Below are 18,322 nucleotides of genomic sequence, written 5' to 3' on the forward strand. Positions count from 1 at the left end.
AAGAAACTAAACAATGACCACCTCAGAAAAACCAGGAACTTGAGATGGGAGGGATTTTTCTTCAGACTGCATTTTCTTTTTTAAAACACATTTTACAATTAAAAACTGATAAGTAAAGAAAAAATAATTACTTTAGAAATACAAAGGAAAGATTGAAGGTCACTCAGAGTAGTAAGGTTTTAGGGTAGAGACAAGAGAAGGCTGGATAAGTAGAAGGGGGGAAGGTATTCAGGATATCAAAAAATCACATAAGCCGTGGTTTACTAAAGCAGGGAACTTGGGGAGGTAGGAAGTAGTGGAATACACAACTGAAAAGATCAAGGGGCCAGAAAGAAGCCATCAAGAAACCAGACTTGACTCTATACAGTCAGGGAGCAAGGACTCCCTGTGGGGTCATCTTTATGGGGAAGGGGAACATGATACAAGCAATACTGGGTCAGTTCGAAATAGAAGTTGGCAAAGACACAAAAGAAAAGGAGGTGAAAACCAACAAATCCATCCGAGGTAGTTCTGAGGTTTCTAAAAATCAACCAGCCATGTTGGATTTTAAAGAGCTTCTACTGTCCCACATGCTGACGAACTTGGACAGTTCTCACATCCTCTCTCTCTCTCTCTCTCTCTCTGCACCTCCTGTATTTCTAAGAGAAGCAAAATGATAGCATTTAATTTCTCTAGAGTAAACATGAATGCAGAAAAACACACTTGCCATTTCTTTTTACATTTCCTTGTAAGTGTAAATTCCACCCAAACAGCTCCAAAAAAGGACAGAAGCTGGACACAGACTAAGCCCTAGAAAGAAGCTAATCAGAGTCTGACTGAGGACTTTCACACAGCAAGACATTTAAAAAAGAGTGTTCTTTACCAGAGGGGGAAGGAAAGTGGAGCAGGGGAGAGGAGAAGGCTGGATGATGGGTATCAAAATAGAGTTACATGAGAGGAATGAGCTTGAATATTTCACAGCACAGAAGGGTGACTAGAGTCCATAGCAATTTACTGTATGTTTATAAAGAAAAGAGAGGAGTGCTACAGTTTGGATGCAAAATCTTCCCCAAAGGCCCATGTGTTGAAGGCTTGGTCCCCAGCCTGTGGTGCTACTGGGAGGTGGTGGAACCTTTAAGAGGCGGAGCCTAGTGGAAGGAGGTGAGGTCATTGGGGGTGTGTCTCTGAAGTGGATATTTGGATCCCAGCCCCTTCCCATCTCTCTGCTTCTTGACCACCAATGAGGGGAGCAGCTTTGTTCAGTCAGGTGCTCCCCATCATGAAATATCAGGCAGCCACAAGCCTTCAAAAGCAATAAGGGAAACCAGTCATGGCCCCAAACCTCTGAAACCGTGAGCCAACATAAATCTTTCTTTCAGTTGATTTTCTCAAGTATTTTGTTACAGCAATGGAAAGCTGGCTACATAAGGATGAAAAGATTCGTAAAACTGAGAAACTATAAATGTTTAAATATATGGAATTAAATTACCAAGTTGATCATTAAACATTGTTATGTGCACACTGAATTATCACACAAATATGTACAATTGTTATATGCCAATAAAAAAGACTTTCTTAAAAGACAACCGAACTGTATACTTATAACTGCAGCAGTTCAATTATTTCAAAAATTTGGAATTCTGTTCATTTGTTATCTTTAAGACCATCTCAGATTTAAAAGTGTACATTTAAAGTGAATGATGGGGAGGGGAGGGGAGATAGTAGAGGATAGGAAAGACAGCAGAATACAACAGTCACTAGTATGGCAATATGTAAAAACGTGGATGTGTAACCAATATGATTCTGCAATCTGTATACAGGGTAAAAATGGGAGTTCATAACCCACTTGAATCAAATGTATGAAATATGTCAAGAGCTTTGTAATGTTTTGAACAACCAATAAAAAAAAATAAAAATAAATAAAGTGAATGATGGGGCTGGGATTGGGGCTCAGTAGTAGAGCGCTTGCCTAGCACATGAGAGGCACTGGATTTGATCCTTAGAACCATATAAAAATAAATCAATAAGGTCTTGTGTCCATCTCCAACTAAAAAAAAAAAATTAAAGTGTATTATAACAGTGTGGCAGTTAATAATACACTTTTCTAGTGTTTCATCAAATACCCAACTAGGCACCTGGAGACCTGGGCTCCAGTTCCAAGTCTGTCTGGAGCTCAGTGCGTGGCACAGGGTGCTCAACTCCTCCCTCTGAAGCTCGCTGAGGAGCTGCAGGTGGAGCTCAGTGTTAGCCTACACGAGGCCCCGATTCCATCCTCAACACCACAAAAATAAAAAGGAGTAGGAAGAAAAGTCTGCTGTGGTTCTTCTCAGTTCTAAACTTTTGTGCGGAATTCCGTTCAACTTGAGAGCTGGCAGGATGGCATAAAAGGGAACAGTGGAGAGCCAGGGCTGGAGAACTGCAGTTGAATCACACCCTGTGCAGTGATGGCTCCCGGCTGAGTCCTGGAGAGTGCATCCACCCAATGGCTCTCCTTAAGATTCCTGAATATACAAGAAGTTCTCTACTTGGGAACTTTGACTAGCAAATTTCAGATTTACCTGGAATATGGGGGCCCTTGATGGCCACAGTAACTATAAAATAGCCTTTATATAAGGCTTCTTAAAAATTTGTGTAATGAGCTTAGAGCATGGTGGCACCCACCTGTAATTCAGCTACTTGGGAGACAGAGGCAGGAAGGTAGCAAGTTTGAGGCCAGCCTCAGCAATTTAGCACGATCCCATCGCAAAATAAAATAAAAAGGGGTGGGGATGTAGCTCAGTATAGAGTGACTGCCTAGCACGCACAAGGTCCTGGGTTCCATGCCCAGTATCATTAAATACATACACACACACACACACACACACACACACACACACACACACAATGTAACTTAATATGACAAAAAATAAAAATTTACCCAAAACAACACAATCTTAATGCACAACTGCTTCCATTTTTTCCACCTTAATTTGCTCCCTTCTATTTCCTCAGAACCTGTTGGGTTGGAGGGTGGAAGGTGTCCAATGATGGACTTTGCTTTAGGACATGAAAGGTGAGCAAAGGGTTGGGGGGGTGTGGCTCAGTGGTAGACCACTTGCCTGGCACATGCAAGACCCTGGATTCTATTCCTGGCACTGAAAACATAAAAGGGAACAAACAAGGAAGCAGGTTGGATTCTTTCTCCCAGTGGTGAAGGACTTTCGCAGATACCATCTATTAGAGAGCTGACCTTTCCTTGCCCACGAGGGGTGCCCACAGCAATCTGAAGTCATCCTCTGCTCCTCTCTCAGGTCCCTAAGGCAACTCCACATACCTTGCCAGACAGGGCCACTGAATTTCTTTAAAGCACAGTTCTCAGTTAGCCAGGGGTCACTGCAATAAATACAAAACTTCACTGTCTTAAATATTACTCTAGGGCTCCTTCCTGTGCGTAGCTTTTAGTCACTGTAAGCTCTGCTTTTAATTCCCTTGGCTTCTGCACCTGTGTTTTGAGTTATTCTTTTTTTTTATTAATTTTGATTTGTTTTCCTTTTATTGATCTAATCCCATCTGTTTTTAGTCTTCTAGGAATTCTTTATGGTTTAGTTTACTGAAGGTAGACAATCCTTCTAATTTTCCAGCACTTTTCAGATTTTTCTTTTGTCTATTTTTTGTTTTGGGTTTTTTTTCCTTCTTATTTATTGTTGGTGCCTTTATTTATTTGTTTGTTTGTTTGTTTATTGGTGGTGCTGGGGGGACTGAATCCATGGCCTTGTCCCTAGGCAAGAACTCTACCAACTCATCTACGTCCCCAGCCCCTATCTTTTGTTCTTTTAAAGGATTTTTGGCAACAGGGAAGCTACATGCGTAGGTTACTACTACGTGTCTCTGAAAATCCAGGTTTGTCCTCTGGAAGTATTAAATGAAATATTCTTTTTTATCCAACTTGTTTTTAATCATGGGACCATAAACCAGCACTCTGCTAGAGAACTGGGGAAAAAAAATCATTCTTCTGAGTCCCTAGTTTCTGGTAAACAAACAAAATTTTACACTGTCCAGGGTAAAATAAGTGACTATGTCTAATTAAACAGGGTAAGTTCCAGGAAAGAAGTGACATTTAGGTAATTTTTTTCAAGATGAGAGAAGACACTATGTTTAATGAGAAAGGCAATCAGGGAGGTGCAATGGTAACTTCACCAGATTTCAAATGGGAAGAAGATTTATTCATTTCATTTATAAGGAATCAAGAGTTTGATCTAATAAAGAAAAAAAAAGGCAGTCACAATACATCTAAAGCCAGTGAGGATGTAAGGGCTTGATTTTTCAGACTTGATTTGATTTCTCTAGGAGTGGAAACAGGTATTGCTTCAACAAATTTTATCCACTACAAATGCCAAGTCAAGTATTTCACAAGAGTGTGACATAAATTTGAAGAAAGCAAAGACACGGAGGAAAATCTAAATGGGAAAGGTACACACATATCAAATTAATTTCCTCATGGAGATAAGGGCAGACCTGGGAATTCAAGGTTCTAATGTCACTGTTCTTCAGCTTGAAAGAGTTGCTACATTAATTCATGCCACAGTGGGAGAGGGAGAGAGCCTACTGGAGGTTATTAAAAAAAAAAAAAAGTGGAGCTGAGGGTGTAGCTCAGCAGAGCACTTACCAAGCATGCTCAAGGCCCTAGGTTGATCCCCAGCAATGAAGAAAATTAAAAAATAAAATCCACTGTTATTTTAGGTTTTACTATTGAAAGTACTGGGGCAGGACCTCGATAGGCTCTTACTGGTCCAATCCTGACTAGAGAACTACTGCTGGACTCTCGTGGAATTTTAAAACTCTAAAAATTTATGCAAAAACTGGAGTTTCCAGTTTGTCTCGAACCACCACAAAAGTTGACAAACCCAGCCCCACATTCCCATAGAAAGAGCAGTCTACTGGAGCAAGGGGTACATTGGCTAATTTTAACAACTGTCTCTCTCTCTCCAGAGAGAAAAATATTTTTAAAAGGCTCTGGCCTTTAGTACGTGTCTTGGTGTAAATATTCCCCCCAAAGTCTGATCTTGAGTTCCCAAAAGGATCCCTATATTTCTCATCAGCCTGTCCTATCCCTTCTGTCCCTTTACAAGAACTCCTGGGCTTGGTCCAAGTTGTCTTGGACACACTATCCCAATCAGATCATATCTAAAAATCGTTGTTTGGGTACCACATTGTAGGGGAACACTGATGAGCCAGGGCTGATGGAGAAGCCAGCAATGATGAGCTGAGAAACATATCCAAAAACCAGGGTTGACTGCAGTGGGGCTATTCCAACAAGATCTGGGTAGGGGAGAGAGACTCTCAAGCTGCAGAGAGAAGGGAAGACCGGAAGGAGGCAAGTACCAAATTGGCTGGTGGGGGGAGGCACTTCCATGCCAGGATTCTTGACTCTCAAATTTCAATTTGAATTGCAAATGGCATTAAAATAGCTCACAACATTTTTATGTATATTAAAGGAAAATGTGGATTTCTGAAAGACTCAGAAATATGTGTCTAAAGAAAATATGATAACTATCCTCCAGTATCTACTGAGCTATTCAACAGAAGAATCTATTTTCAACACCCATTATGCTAATTAACAAGCCATTTTATTTGCCACAGTAGAGATCCATTTCTAACACTTATTATGTGAATTTGATCCGATTAAAAAAAAACTATAAAAACAGTAGAAGCTTGCAACAGCTGTCTCTGGGGAAGCCTTTCTGATGAAATGCTAGATGTCTATCCTGGGATGCAAACTTTGGTTATAGCAACTGCCCACACCTAGAGACTGACTTAAGCCAGTAATACTACCTGGCTTTAGGTTCTATGTTTAATGAAGGGTTTTTTGTTTTAGTTTGGTTTGGTTTTAAGGAAAAAAGAGTAGTGGGAGATGGTATTTTTTTTATGGCATTATGCACAAAAGAGAAGCAACTGAAAGCACAAAATATATTACTGGTGGCTGCAATATTTAGAAAAATCAGTAAATTCACTTCTCTTTTGAAAATGCAGAAGGAGGCTTAGGAGGGCTCAGGGGTAACATGCACAAGGCCCGGGGCCTGATCCCAGGCACCATGTAAAAGATAAAAAGGCTGCAGACACATCAGCAAAGATACTGTGATTTCTTAGCTTGGACCTTTTGCAACTTCTCTCATGTGAACTGTTCTGGTGACCACTGCATGTGACTGCACTTTACCAAGGGGAATGAACACATTCAGGTTTTATTCGTTTTAATTCTAATCTTCAATTAGGCATCCAACTTCTCCAAGCTTCATTTTCTCTGAGATTTCCCACCCAGCCTCCTTGCCAAGACTCTTGCTATAAGAATCAAAGGAAAATGTTTTATAAACTACGAAATGGTATCCAATGGAAATTTGCACATTATAAGTAACAAGAGTGATCACTATAATGACTCATTTTTTCTAATGTTAAATAAATTAATTTCTTAAAGAAAGAAGAACCTTTCACTCCAGTGGCTTTTTTATGCGTGATAAATGTTTAACACCAGTGACTTGGGAGGCTGAAACAGGAGGATCGCAAGTTCAAGGCCAGCCTCAGCAACTTACTGAGGTCCTAAGCAACTGAGACCCCTGTCTCAAATTTAAAAATAAGAAGGGCTAGGGATGTGGCTTAGTGGTTAAGCACCCCTGGTTTCAATACCCAATACCTGTAAAAATAAAAAATGTTTGGGCTGAGGTTGTAGCTCAGCAGTAGAGCAGTTGCCTCGCATGTATGAAGCACTGGGTTCGATCCTCAGCACAACATAAAAATAAATAAATAAATAAAGATATTGTGTCCATGTACAACTTAAAAAATATTTTAAAAGAATAAAAAATGTTAATTGAATGCTACCCATACACACTAATGGGGCATGCTTGGAATATGAAAGAGAACAGAACAGGACTCTCATCCTCGATAGGCACAGGATCTAATACAGACTCTCAGGATGTCAGGTACCCAGCAACTGTAGCCATGCTCCTGAGTCCTCCTAGGATGCCTCTGAGGCAGGATTACCTTGCCTCTAAATACTGTGGCTGTGTGGTTTCTCACTACTTAGTGAAGCAGCCCGTATCATCTGAACCAAGTTCCTTTCCTTAACTGAGGGACTTACTGAAAAAGAAAAACGCAACACAGAGTGACGTTCTGGGGCAAGGCACTCCAGAGCCATCTGTACCTGTAAGAAGGCAGTTAAACTCGGGGAAGTCGAGGATGGTTCCTGAGGATGAGCTGTCGCCAGTCCTGTGGGTCTGGCCTATTTTGGAAATGCTATTTTACCGGCAAGGAACACTCTTCCAAATGAAAATGTCTTTGCTGTCTTATTAGTGGTGGGAATAGACATAGGAGTTTTGTGTATCAGGCTTGTATTTTTCAATCAGTAGTTAAGTCTTCCTTGTACTCTTAACTGTAAAGACAAGTAGCAGATTCAGGGCTCCCGTTTCAGAGCCAGGCTGCTTCAGTTCAAAACTGGGTCTTGCCTCTACCAACTGTGTGTGTCTGGGCAAATTATCTGTATCTGTAAGCCTCAATTTTCTTTATCTATAAAACAAGACTGATTATCATGCCTGGGTTTTGTTTGTTTGTTTGGCTATGATGGGAATGGAACCCAGGGCCTCGCACGTGCTAGGCAAGCACTCTACCGCTGGGCTACAGCCCTGGCCCCGTGGTACCTGCTTACTAGATAGGGTCACTATGAAAATGGAATGAGACAACACAGTAGCCCTTAAACAGCAGTTCACACAGAGGCTCAAGTACCTAGGACCATGAAAAATTTTTACTTGTGATATTTCAGTGAAAATCTCTTAAAATCTGCTTAAAAGGCATATTCTGAATCATAAGCCTAGAAAACCAACTTGTGCCATATGATTTCAGTGACTATTTTTTTTCTTCATCTAATTGGAGAAGGACAGAAACAGCCTAATATGAAATTGAGGCATCTGCACTAAGAAAGTCCAATTATGCAACTATGATCTATACAGTGAAATATTTTACAAGAGTATAAAAGATAAAAGTGGTGGGGGGTTGCAACAAAAGACCCAGGGCATCACAGGGATGCCTGCTAGCACAACAGAGAGGTGGCTGTGGGAGACTATCAACTGTGGTATCATGGCCAATTTTCATTGGCTATATTTAATTTATAATGCTTACACGGCATCCCCAATCTAAAAAAAAAAAAATCTCAAAATTTTTGAGCAACACAACTTGAAAATCCCACACCTGACCTTTTGTGACAGATGGCAATCACAACCTGGACATGCCTAGCACAATGGCACATGCCTGGGCTTGTGGTCCTAGGTACTGGAGAGGATCACTTGAGCCCAGGAGTTCAAAACCAGCCTGGGCAGTATGGTGAGAACCCATCTCAAAACAACAAAAACACCGGCACACTAAAAATATTAGCATGAAATTACTTCTGCGAACAAAGGGTAGTGAAATAGGTGAATTTCATGTTTCAGCTTGGGTTCCATCCCCAGGATAGCTCATTAGATATATGCAAATATTCCCAAATCTGAAATCCATTTGGTCCAAAGCATTTCAGGTGAAGGATTCTCAACCTGTAAAGCTATAAAAGCACTAGGAGCATGAAGATTACACCCTCTTCTTTGCTCATATAGATTTAAGTAACATCATAATAAAGATAGCCACACTGCGGTTATGTAAGAGAATGTTCTCGTGCTTGGGAAACATATGGTGAAATATTTAGGAATAAAGAGGCAAGATATCTCCCACTTACTCTCACACATTTCAGAAAAATCATATGCATATATATTATAGTACAGTGTGTGTATTGTAGAAAGAATAGTATGATAAAGGAAGTTGGGGGCGGGGTAAACTATTGGTGAATCCCAATTTTATATTTATATATATATATATATCCCTAGTCTCTTCTGAGAAGCAACCACGAACCTGTGTGGTAAGCCCCTCTGGAGTTTTAGGACAAGAGGATAAAAATCACCCACAGAGGGGAGGGATAAAATTGGTCTCCAACTATCAGAGTGAAGTCCTTTATGAACACTACAGGGCAGGGGACGCAGCTCTGGGGTCGAGCATTTGCCTGGCATGTGAGAGGTCCCGGGTTCCAGCCCAGCCCCGCATCCCAAGACGACAGAAGAAATGAAAATCCACAGAGGAGCTGGAAGAAAAAGAACCCAAAGGCTTCGCTACACCGCACTGATTTTAGATCTAACCTTTCTGAAGTGCAACGTTACAAAACCAGGGGTCCCTGAAAGAAACAGACCAAAAGAACAGCTGTGTTCTCCTCCTGGGCGCTCCTGATGCATCTGTCCCAGGCCCAAGTTGGAGGTGGGGATTTTCAGCCTGATGCACAACAGGAGCCCATCAGGGCTCTTCCCGTCCCTATCAGCAAACCATTCTGCCCAGAACCAAGACTCCGTGCCTGGGTGGGACATCTCTTCCTAGAGCACTGGGAACATGGCATCCTTTCAGTCACCTTCACCCTTCCATTAGCAGCCCTTCCTCTCTGCTCTAAGTCTATACTGTTCCTAGCTTTGAGTCAATGCCCAAGGAAACGGACACAGCTCCCTCCTGCACCCTGCAGTGTGTTGGGCTGCTGCTGCTGCTCCCGGCCTCCAGGGAGACCCTGACTGAGGAGACCCATCCCCTGCCCTATCTGAACACTCTGCTCTGTTTTCATGGTCAGATCTTCCCAGTATGGAAAAATAGTGCAGCAAGGAGTAAATTTATCTCATGAAAAACAGATAAACGGAGTCATGTTTTTTCAGACTGTAGATCTCAACTCATTAGTGGATCAGAAGATCAATGTCATGATGCAAAAATTACCAATTTGAAGCAGGAAGATAGAAAGTTCGAGGCCAGCCTCAGCAACTCACCGAGATACAAAGCTTGAGTTCCTAGGAATTCTTTACCTGGAAGGATGATGGTCACTGATGCATCATCCACTTTCCAGGAATCTCACCGAACAAGAGTTAGAGAGGTTCTGTGCGCACATGCTACATGCAAAACACCCACAGCTGTCTCACTGTGTCCTCTCAAGCCATTCTAGTGGCTCCAGCCAGCCTGAGCAGGCTTTTTCTGATCATCTGCATATTCATGAGGCTGGATGAAAAAGCACTAACCCCTCCACTCAAGCCCTCAAGAACAAAGCTGCATTTTCTCACAATGATTTTATCTGTGTGCTGTGTTCAGTGCCTACCAACCCAGCTATTCAGGAGGCTGAGGCAGGAAGATTGCTTGAGCCCAGGAGTTTGAGGTCAGGTTGGGCAACAGAACAAGACCCCCTCACAAGGTGGGGAAAAAAGATTTTGATCTAAGAAAAGAAGTCTGCAGCTACAAGATCTTATCATCCAGAAGATACATGAACTAAATTACCTAAAAATAAAAGTGCTGTGTAAACATCACAAGAAAATGAGGTCTGGTGTTAATGACCGCACTAAGGTATTGTTCTGCATATTGGTATGAAATGCCCTGGTCTCTGTTTTGATCAATTTTTACTATTTAAATAAAGATGGAAAAAGTCAGGGACTTGCTAGCACCAGCATGAAGGATCACTGACAGATTCCTCCTGCACAGGGAATGAGAACAACCTGGAGTTGGATTTTCATTTGGTACCTTCCAGGATGCACGCTGATGAAATCAATGTCTCATGAGCAGTGAGATGATTATTTTAAGTAAATTTATTCCTTCTAGGACACTCAGATAAGCAACGATTGAGTTACTTCAAAACTACCCTTTCATGATTTACCTTAGCTCTGCAGTGCACTGTTGGGGATTCTTTCTTTTATTCGAAGCTAGTAGACATTTTGAAGCCTTAAGGCGATCGGGTATTAGAGACTCAAGTCATAATGGGTACTGTTCACTTCAAAAGGCTTGAACAATGACATCCTCAAAAATGCCCAAGTTTTTCGTTCTCTAGGAGCCAAAGAAAAGTAAAGAGAATCATTTGGGGTCATTTACATGCACTGAGAAGCTGATCTCAAGGAATAGAACATTTTTGTGTTCGTAATAAGACACCCAAATCAGATTACAGACACAAGGCTCTTTGGAAGTGTTGGGGAGAATGTTAACAGCCCCTAAAGTTTAAGAGCAATTTATAACAAAAGCCAAAATAGAACGAATTTAGGACAGAGAAATCTGAGTCAGGTTCAACTTGTCCAGAGAAGTCAAAGAAATCTACTGGAAGACACTGAACTTCATGTTCAGATTTAGAAATTATAGAATTGGCATAAGCTTATACTATGGTATATTATTATTGGTTTTGGGGGTTTGTTTGTTTTTTTCCTGGTACCAGGGATTGAACTCGGGGGCACTCAGCCACTGAGCCACATCCTCAGCTCTATTTTATTTATTTATTTATTTACAGACATGGTCTCACTGAGCTGCTAATCACCTCATGGTTGCTGAACTCGAAATCCTCCTGTCTCAGCCTCTGGGATTACAGACATGTGCCACTGTGCGCGGCTATTATTATTGTATTAGAATTCTGAATTTAACAGTGGTATACAGAACTTGACAGTAGGAAATCCCCTTAAAGATGGGGCCCAGGGATAGCAATATGGCTCAGTGGTTGAGCACCTGCTTAGCATCCCCAAGGCCCTGGGTTCCATCCTCAGCACAAGAAAAAAAAACAATGTTGCCAACATGTTAAGAATAATAATTACAGATATCACTGAACTTCTTTTCCCTCTTTTTCCAAGTCAAAAATGATCCTGAGGGCTGGGGTCTTGGCTCAGCAGTAGAGCACTCACCTAGCATGTGTTAAGCCCTGGGTTTGATCCTCAGCATCACATAAAAATAAATAAAATAAAGATATTGTGTCTACCTACAACTAAAAAATACAGATTAAAAAAAAAAATGATCCTGAAGAGCTGAAACCATGGACAGAGGGATTCCAAGAACTTGCCACTCCATTCCTGAACCAAATGAAGTCACCAGAGGTATAGGAAGAAGGTTCCAGAGGAAAGTCAACCCTCTGATTATTCTAGCTTTGCATGTGTATTTATCTGTATTCTGCAAAAACACCAATAGGCTGGATAAAACTCAGTCTTCTCTCCCTTGTCAGTCTTTGTCATTTTCTCTGAAAATGGCTCTCCCACATAGACAGTATCCTTCTCTATATACTCGAAAGATAAAGCTTATGAATAATATGTTTATAAGCTCCAGGAGTGGAAGGACGGTACCTTCTTCATCTTTATCATCCCTTAAATATACATAAATGTTCAATCATCATTTACAGGCCAGGTGCAGTGGAGCAATGCCTATAATCCCAGCAACTTAGGAGGCTGAGATAAGAGGATGGCAAGTTTGAGGCTAACCTCATCAATTCACCGAGGCCCTCAGTAACTTAGCAAGGTCCCATTTCAAAATAAAAAAACAAAGAGTTGGGAATGTGGTAAAGGATCTTTGGGATCAATTCCCAGTTAAAAAAAAAAAAATCATTCATACGACTGAAACAAAGTGATCCCGAAGCTGAACTTCAGGAGAGAGACTGAAAAGGAAAAGAAAGGGGGAGAGAAGAAAGTTTTTCCTCCCCACACTCAAGGTTTTATACCAACAGCCACCCTGAGGTCGTTATTTCCATCTTTCACTTTTATAAACAGTATCTTGCTTCACAGACCCTAACTACATTTGGACAAAATACTCTCCAAACTTCTAAATTAAGCATGTTGATGTTCAACAAAGTCTGTAAAGAACTATCCAAGTCAGTCACATGTATTGTGACCTCAGAGGCATAAAGAGGGTTTTTTGTTGCCGAGACAGATAATAGCCTTCAGCCACCTCTCCCTAGCTCAGCGTCCTTGGGAATGACACTTACATCCATGGGCTTCAATTTCCTGAGTAAGGGATAATTATACCTCACCAAGAGGCAGTTACAGCCTCCCAACAATCAAAGGCTAACTAGATGTGAATTATATAAGAGGCTAGAAAAAAAATCCTTAATGACTACTTCAGCCAGTTACTACTCCAATGACAATCTTGTGTGAAGAGTGGTAATGGGGAGATGGTGGGGGGAGACACATCAATAATATTAAAAAAAAATTCCATCAGAGGATCAACAAGGAGTGGGGAAAGAAGCCTAAAAGCTAACGCTGGTACCGTACACACAACAGCTCATTTGATCTCACAACCCTTTATAAGCATGGATTCTTTTATCACATTACTACTGAGGAAACTGGGGTGTAGAAAGCAAGTCTAACAGCCAGCAACTGGACAGATCTGACATTTCAAGCATATGTTCTTCACAGCCTGCTAGTCCGTTAACAACCCAACTAGAAAGTAGCTCATCTTTGAGACTGTATAATAGGTAGCAGTTCAACCTTGAGTTTTTGGGGTTTTGTTCTTAATATTTTAGTGCTTAAGTCTGGAGATGTGGCTTGGGCTCACTGCAGAGTGCTTGCCCACCATACAAAGGACCTGGGTCCAATCCCCAATATGGCCAAAAAAAAAAAGAGGAAGAAGAAGAAGAAAAGTTTCTTGGCTAGACACAGTGGAGCACAGTTATAATACCAGCGGTTTGGGAGGCTGAGGCAGGAGGATGGCATGTTCAAAGCCAGCTTCAGCAACTAAGTGAGCAACTTAGCAAGACTTCTGTCTCTAAATAAATATTAAAAGGCCTAGGGACAAGGCTCAGTGGTTGAGTTCCCTTAGGTTCAATCTTGGTACCAAAAAAAAAAAAAAAAGAATACTTGACCTGTAGCTCAGTGGTAGAGCACTTGCTTAGCACATGTGAGCCCTGAGTTCTAGTCCCCAGAAGAGAAAAAAAAAGTTCTGATACTTGCAAATAAAAATAAGGATGCCAAGCTAGTATACTGAGGAAAACAACCAAAATCAACAGCAAATACTCACAAAGCCACATGGAGAAGCACATCATTTCAATATGACGCAAGAGACAAGAAGCATGGGTAAAAAATACTTGAAATAGATTTTTAAGGAGGAAAAAAGATTCCTGACTTACGTTTTTCATCATCAGCATGGACCAGAGATGCTGCCCTGGACAACACATCCAACGGTGTCTCCATTCCTGGTTGAGCCCAAAAGGAAAATAGAGAGGTGAGGTGGGGGAAAATAAGGAATTTAAACAGAACCCAAAAGACTTTTAGAATTCTAGTAGTTAGCGGGACTGGGAGTGTAGCTCAGAGAATGTACTTAGCATAAATGAGGCCCTGGGTTCCATCCCCATCAACAGAATAGGAAAAAATAAATAAAACTCTAGCAATCAATAAAGAACAGTTCCTCCAGTAAATACAAATCACTGTTCCAAGGATGAAATCATTTCATCTGAAGAAACACAAAGGTCCGGTTCAGGAACAGAGAAAAGGGTTAAATTCCATGCTATCTACCAAACTCAAGTTTGCCAACTCCAGGAAGCAGCTCATGTGAGTACTAAAAAGAGGAATATTGTGAACATTCATGCCCATGTTATTTGTCTTATAAATGTTTATGCGCATGTGTAACATGTCTGTACAGACATAACCAACAATAAATAGCTTTCAGAACAAAGGCTGTCTATGAACACAGCATTACTGCCAGCCTGTGATTTTTGTGGTGGTGATGATGGTTAGCAGCGGTAGTTGTTGGTTTATTAGTTTCCCAGAAACGACTAAGATTGAACCTTCTTGTTCTCTCACCTCCCTAGCTGAGGGGCTACTGGAGACCCTCTTGGGGCAGTAACCAGAGCGCCTGCATGACCACACAGGTGTCACTTCACATCTGCAGCATGTTCCTGAAAAGTGGTGTGAGAATCCCACTGGCTAATTAAATGGACTTAAATCCATTAGGATTTTTATTTTTCCTCATGATGTTGGAGACGGAATCCAGGGCCTTGTGCATGCTAGGCAAGCACTCTACTTCAGAGCTATGTCTCCAGCCCAGGAATGTTTAATTTTCAATGTTACAATTTATAGTACATATTGTACTATCATCAATGCCTATCACTTTATGTAGCACCACGGATTTTATGTTTCTCTGCAGTGCTGTGGGTTGAGCCCAGGCCCTCAGTGGAACCCTTGTCTTGCATGCTAGGCAAGCAGTCTACCACTGAGTCACACCCCCAGCCCACAGCACTACGTTTTTTTAATAAGACTGGATTTTTATAGTTAACTCTGCTTCCTGCTAGGCATGGTGGCACATATCTGTAATCCCAGTGGCTCCAGAAGCTGAGGCAGGAGGATTTCAAGTTCAAAGCCAGCCTCAGCAATTTAGCAAGACCCTGCCTCAAAATAAAACATTAGAATGGCTGGAGATGCTGTTACCTAGAAAGCAAAAACTGCATAAGATTTCAAGGTGGAAGAAACCCCTGGAAAACTAGATTGCTTTTGCTCAGCTTCCCTTTTCCAGATTATTTAAACACACGGTTATTAAGGAAAGAAACATACACATCCTATTAATTCAACAACTGAGGAAAACCCATTCTTAACTGTACCTTTTGAAAACTCGAAGCATTTACTCAGTATTTTCACCATATCCCAACTATCTACTATGTCAGGGCAGGTTACAGCATGTGACAGCCCTGCTTTTCTATATAATCTTCATACTTGAGGCCTTCAAACACCAATCCTTCTTCTTGCCATGTGACCTCATTCAATAAACATGGACTAAAGGAAGGACTAACAAACAAAGCCCAGTTGCCTTCAAAGAAGGTTCCATCTGCAGAGCAGGTATGTATGTAAGAAACGTGATTCACGGCTGTGTTTTTCAAAGCATTTTGTACTGCATGCTTATATTTGGTAAGAATAAAAATGTTTTCCTATGGTAAATTTGGGGAACCCTGCAGCAAATCAAGTTAAACAGCATATTTTCTTGCATGTGCCCTATGCGGGGGACAAAGGCAGTGAAGCTGATAGCTTTATGTACACAAAATCACTCAGCTTCACTGGCCCTTCTTTGAACCTAAAGTATCTCTTGGGGAACACTTAAGGCAATATTAGGCTGCGGCAAAATGTGCCAAGGGCCAAAACAGGACTGCAAACAAAATCCTAGAGAAATACACATGAATTCTGAAAGGCTTTGCAGAAGAAAGGGAACCACGGCTCAGCCTCTGAAGAATGAATACAGAAGTACAGGTTGACATTCCCAATCTAAATCCCAAAATGCTCCTAACTGATATTTTTTGAGCACCAACATAATGCCACCTGTGCAAATCTCCACACCTGACAATCATGTGATGGGTCACAGCCAAAATACAGATGCACAAAAAATATTGTACAAAATGATCTTCAGACCATGTGCACATGGCAAAGGACAGCAGGTATTGATGGAATCTGGCCTTGATTTTATAGGTGTGACGGATCCACTGAAATCTCTGAGCAGACAAATAACTTAATGACACAGTCTATGCAACTTGTTCTGGAAGCACTATGCAGAACTGAGCAGAGCCTGAGAAGCTAAAAGCAGGAGGATGGATACAAAAAGCAAGCTATAAAAGCCCCAGGCATGCAGAAGGCGATGAGTACTTGATGGAGAGAAGGGATGAAAGAAAACTGCAGAGGAGACATAACTGATGGCTCTTGGCAGGTTTCCCATGGGAGAGGGATGTCAAAGAAGACGGAATGGACCTGTAATCCCAGCAACTCAGGAGGCTGAGGCAGGAGTATCACCAAGTTGCCCTGTCTCAAAATAAAAGGGCTGGGGGTGTAGCGCAGTGGTAAAGCAACCCTGGATTCAGTCCCCAGTGCCAGGGTGTTGTGGGCGGAGGGGTCTTGTGATTCTGAGCAAAGAATTACTGATAAGCATTCTATTCCACAATATTGAAGTCCACGACTTCGTATGGGGAGCAGGGGGACCAGGGACTGAACTCAGGGACACTCAACCACTGAGCCACATCCCCAACCGTATTTTATATTTTATTTAGAGACAGGATCTCACGGAGTTGCTTAGCACCACCACGCCTGGCTCACAATTTCTTAAATAATCCCCCCTCAAGTCAAAGGATAATGCTTTCAAAATTCTAAACCCAAATGGACATATATACTAACATATGCCTTAAATGAGGCAAAATTATGCACAGAAGCAAAATATCCAACCATAAATGCATCAAATGATACAAAGAAGTAGACCTAAAATTCTGGCATAAGAGATCAGATATTTAAGTTTACTCAGATACTCTGAAATCTAAACCCTCAAGCAACTTACATTCAAAGTAGGTAGGAAAGAGATTAGTTATTTAAGGTTCATCCTCAAGATACCTTCCATCTACTTATCTATGAAGCATACCAGTTTTTAATTTTCCAATTAATTCTGGATTCAGAAAATTGTCTGGGAAAGGTTTTTTTTTTTTTTTAAAAAAAAAGATATGTCAAGCATGGTGGCACACACCTATAATCCTAGAGACTTGGGAGGCTGAGGCAGGAGGACCATAAGTTTGAAACCAGTCAAGGCCTTGTTTCAAAGTTAAAAAAAAAGTGCTAGGGATGTGGCTTAATGATAGAGCACTCTTGGGTTAAGCCCTCAGTACCAATATTAAAAAAAAAAAAAATTTAAGAGAGAAACAGAAGATATAATCTCTGATTTCAAGATGTGATGATCTTCTTCAAGAAACAAGTCTATGGGACAGAATAATGATAGGCATATTTAAAAAGACAATAATAGGGACAGGGAGTGTGGCTTAGTGATAAAGTACTTGCCTAGCATCAAGACAAGCGTTCAATCCCCAGGACCACTGAAAATAAGACAAAAATAAAATGAAAGAGATAATAAAAGAAAGTATAACTTAAAATTAAAGTGTGTATTTTGTGATAAAGGAGAGATCAATGTTAGCCCAAGTGCTGCCCTTATGAACATCTAGTTTTCATTTGTCTAGGGCTGGGGGGGGGGGCGGGGGAGAAGAGTATGTTCCAAAAAGCCATTTCACAGGTTTCCGTCCCCAGATTCCCTCCTCCAGAATGATACTGTCTGTCCTCCATGACCTCCCCCTACCTACTTGATTGCTGCTTGTGTATTTCCGGGTTGCGAGGACCCTGTCTTATCCACAGGATAGTCACACAGGGTCAACGGTCTGAGGAAAGGCAGAGATAGGAATGAGCACCTGGGACAGGCAGCCTGAGCCCCCGCCTGATTAGAACTGAGCACCTAAGTGAGGAAGCGTGAGAAGCTAAGTCTGGGTGAGTGTGACATAGTGGGTGAACTTGGGCAAGAGCTAGAGGCTGGCCAGGCAGGTGGTACACTTACCCTCAGGTCCTGAGCCCACCCGTGACAGGAAATTAATGCTACTTCTTTGGTTTAGAAGTTTTGCCTAGGAAGGTCTGACCTGAAGGAGTAAAGTGAGGAATTACTAGAGGCTTCTGTAGGGAGCAGGTGTGAGATAAGGGCAGCAGTGGCTGGTCCAATAACACAGGTGGGAGGTAAAGGTCAGGGACCAGGCATTATCTAGCCA

General features: G+C 41.5%; 1 protein-coding gene across 14 annotated transcripts in view; it reads right to left on the reverse strand.

The window, feature by feature from the left end:
- The window catches only part of LOC144373968 (uncharacterized), a 172,525-nt gene that overhangs the window by 104,786 nt on the left and 49,417 nt on the right, over nucleotides 1-18,322 (reverse strand). For 12 of the 14 annotated variants that reach the window (XR_013433517.1, XR_013433516.1, XM_078036926.1 and 9 more), the window contains one exon: nucleotides 13,907-13,972. Coding sequence is in view for 11 of the 14 variants with exons in the window: in XM_078036914.1 (XP_077893040.1) it covers nucleotides 13,907-13,972 (66 nt within the window). In the remaining 3 variants the exon portion in view is untranslated. Of the gene's footprint in view, nucleotides 1-10,696; nucleotides 10,864-13,906; nucleotides 13,973-18,117; nucleotides 18,197-18,322 lie in introns of all 14 variants that reach the window. The other 2 variants (XR_013433515.1, XM_078036924.1) reach the window with 2 other exon arrangements.

Source organism: Ictidomys tridecemlineatus, unplaced genomic scaffold, assembly GCF_052094955.1.
Source record: "Ictidomys tridecemlineatus isolate mIctTri1 unplaced genomic scaffold, mIctTri1.hap1 Scaffold_54, whole genome shotgun sequence".
Classification (NCBI taxonomy): Eukaryota; Metazoa; Chordata; class Mammalia; order Rodentia; family Sciuridae; genus Ictidomys; species Ictidomys tridecemlineatus.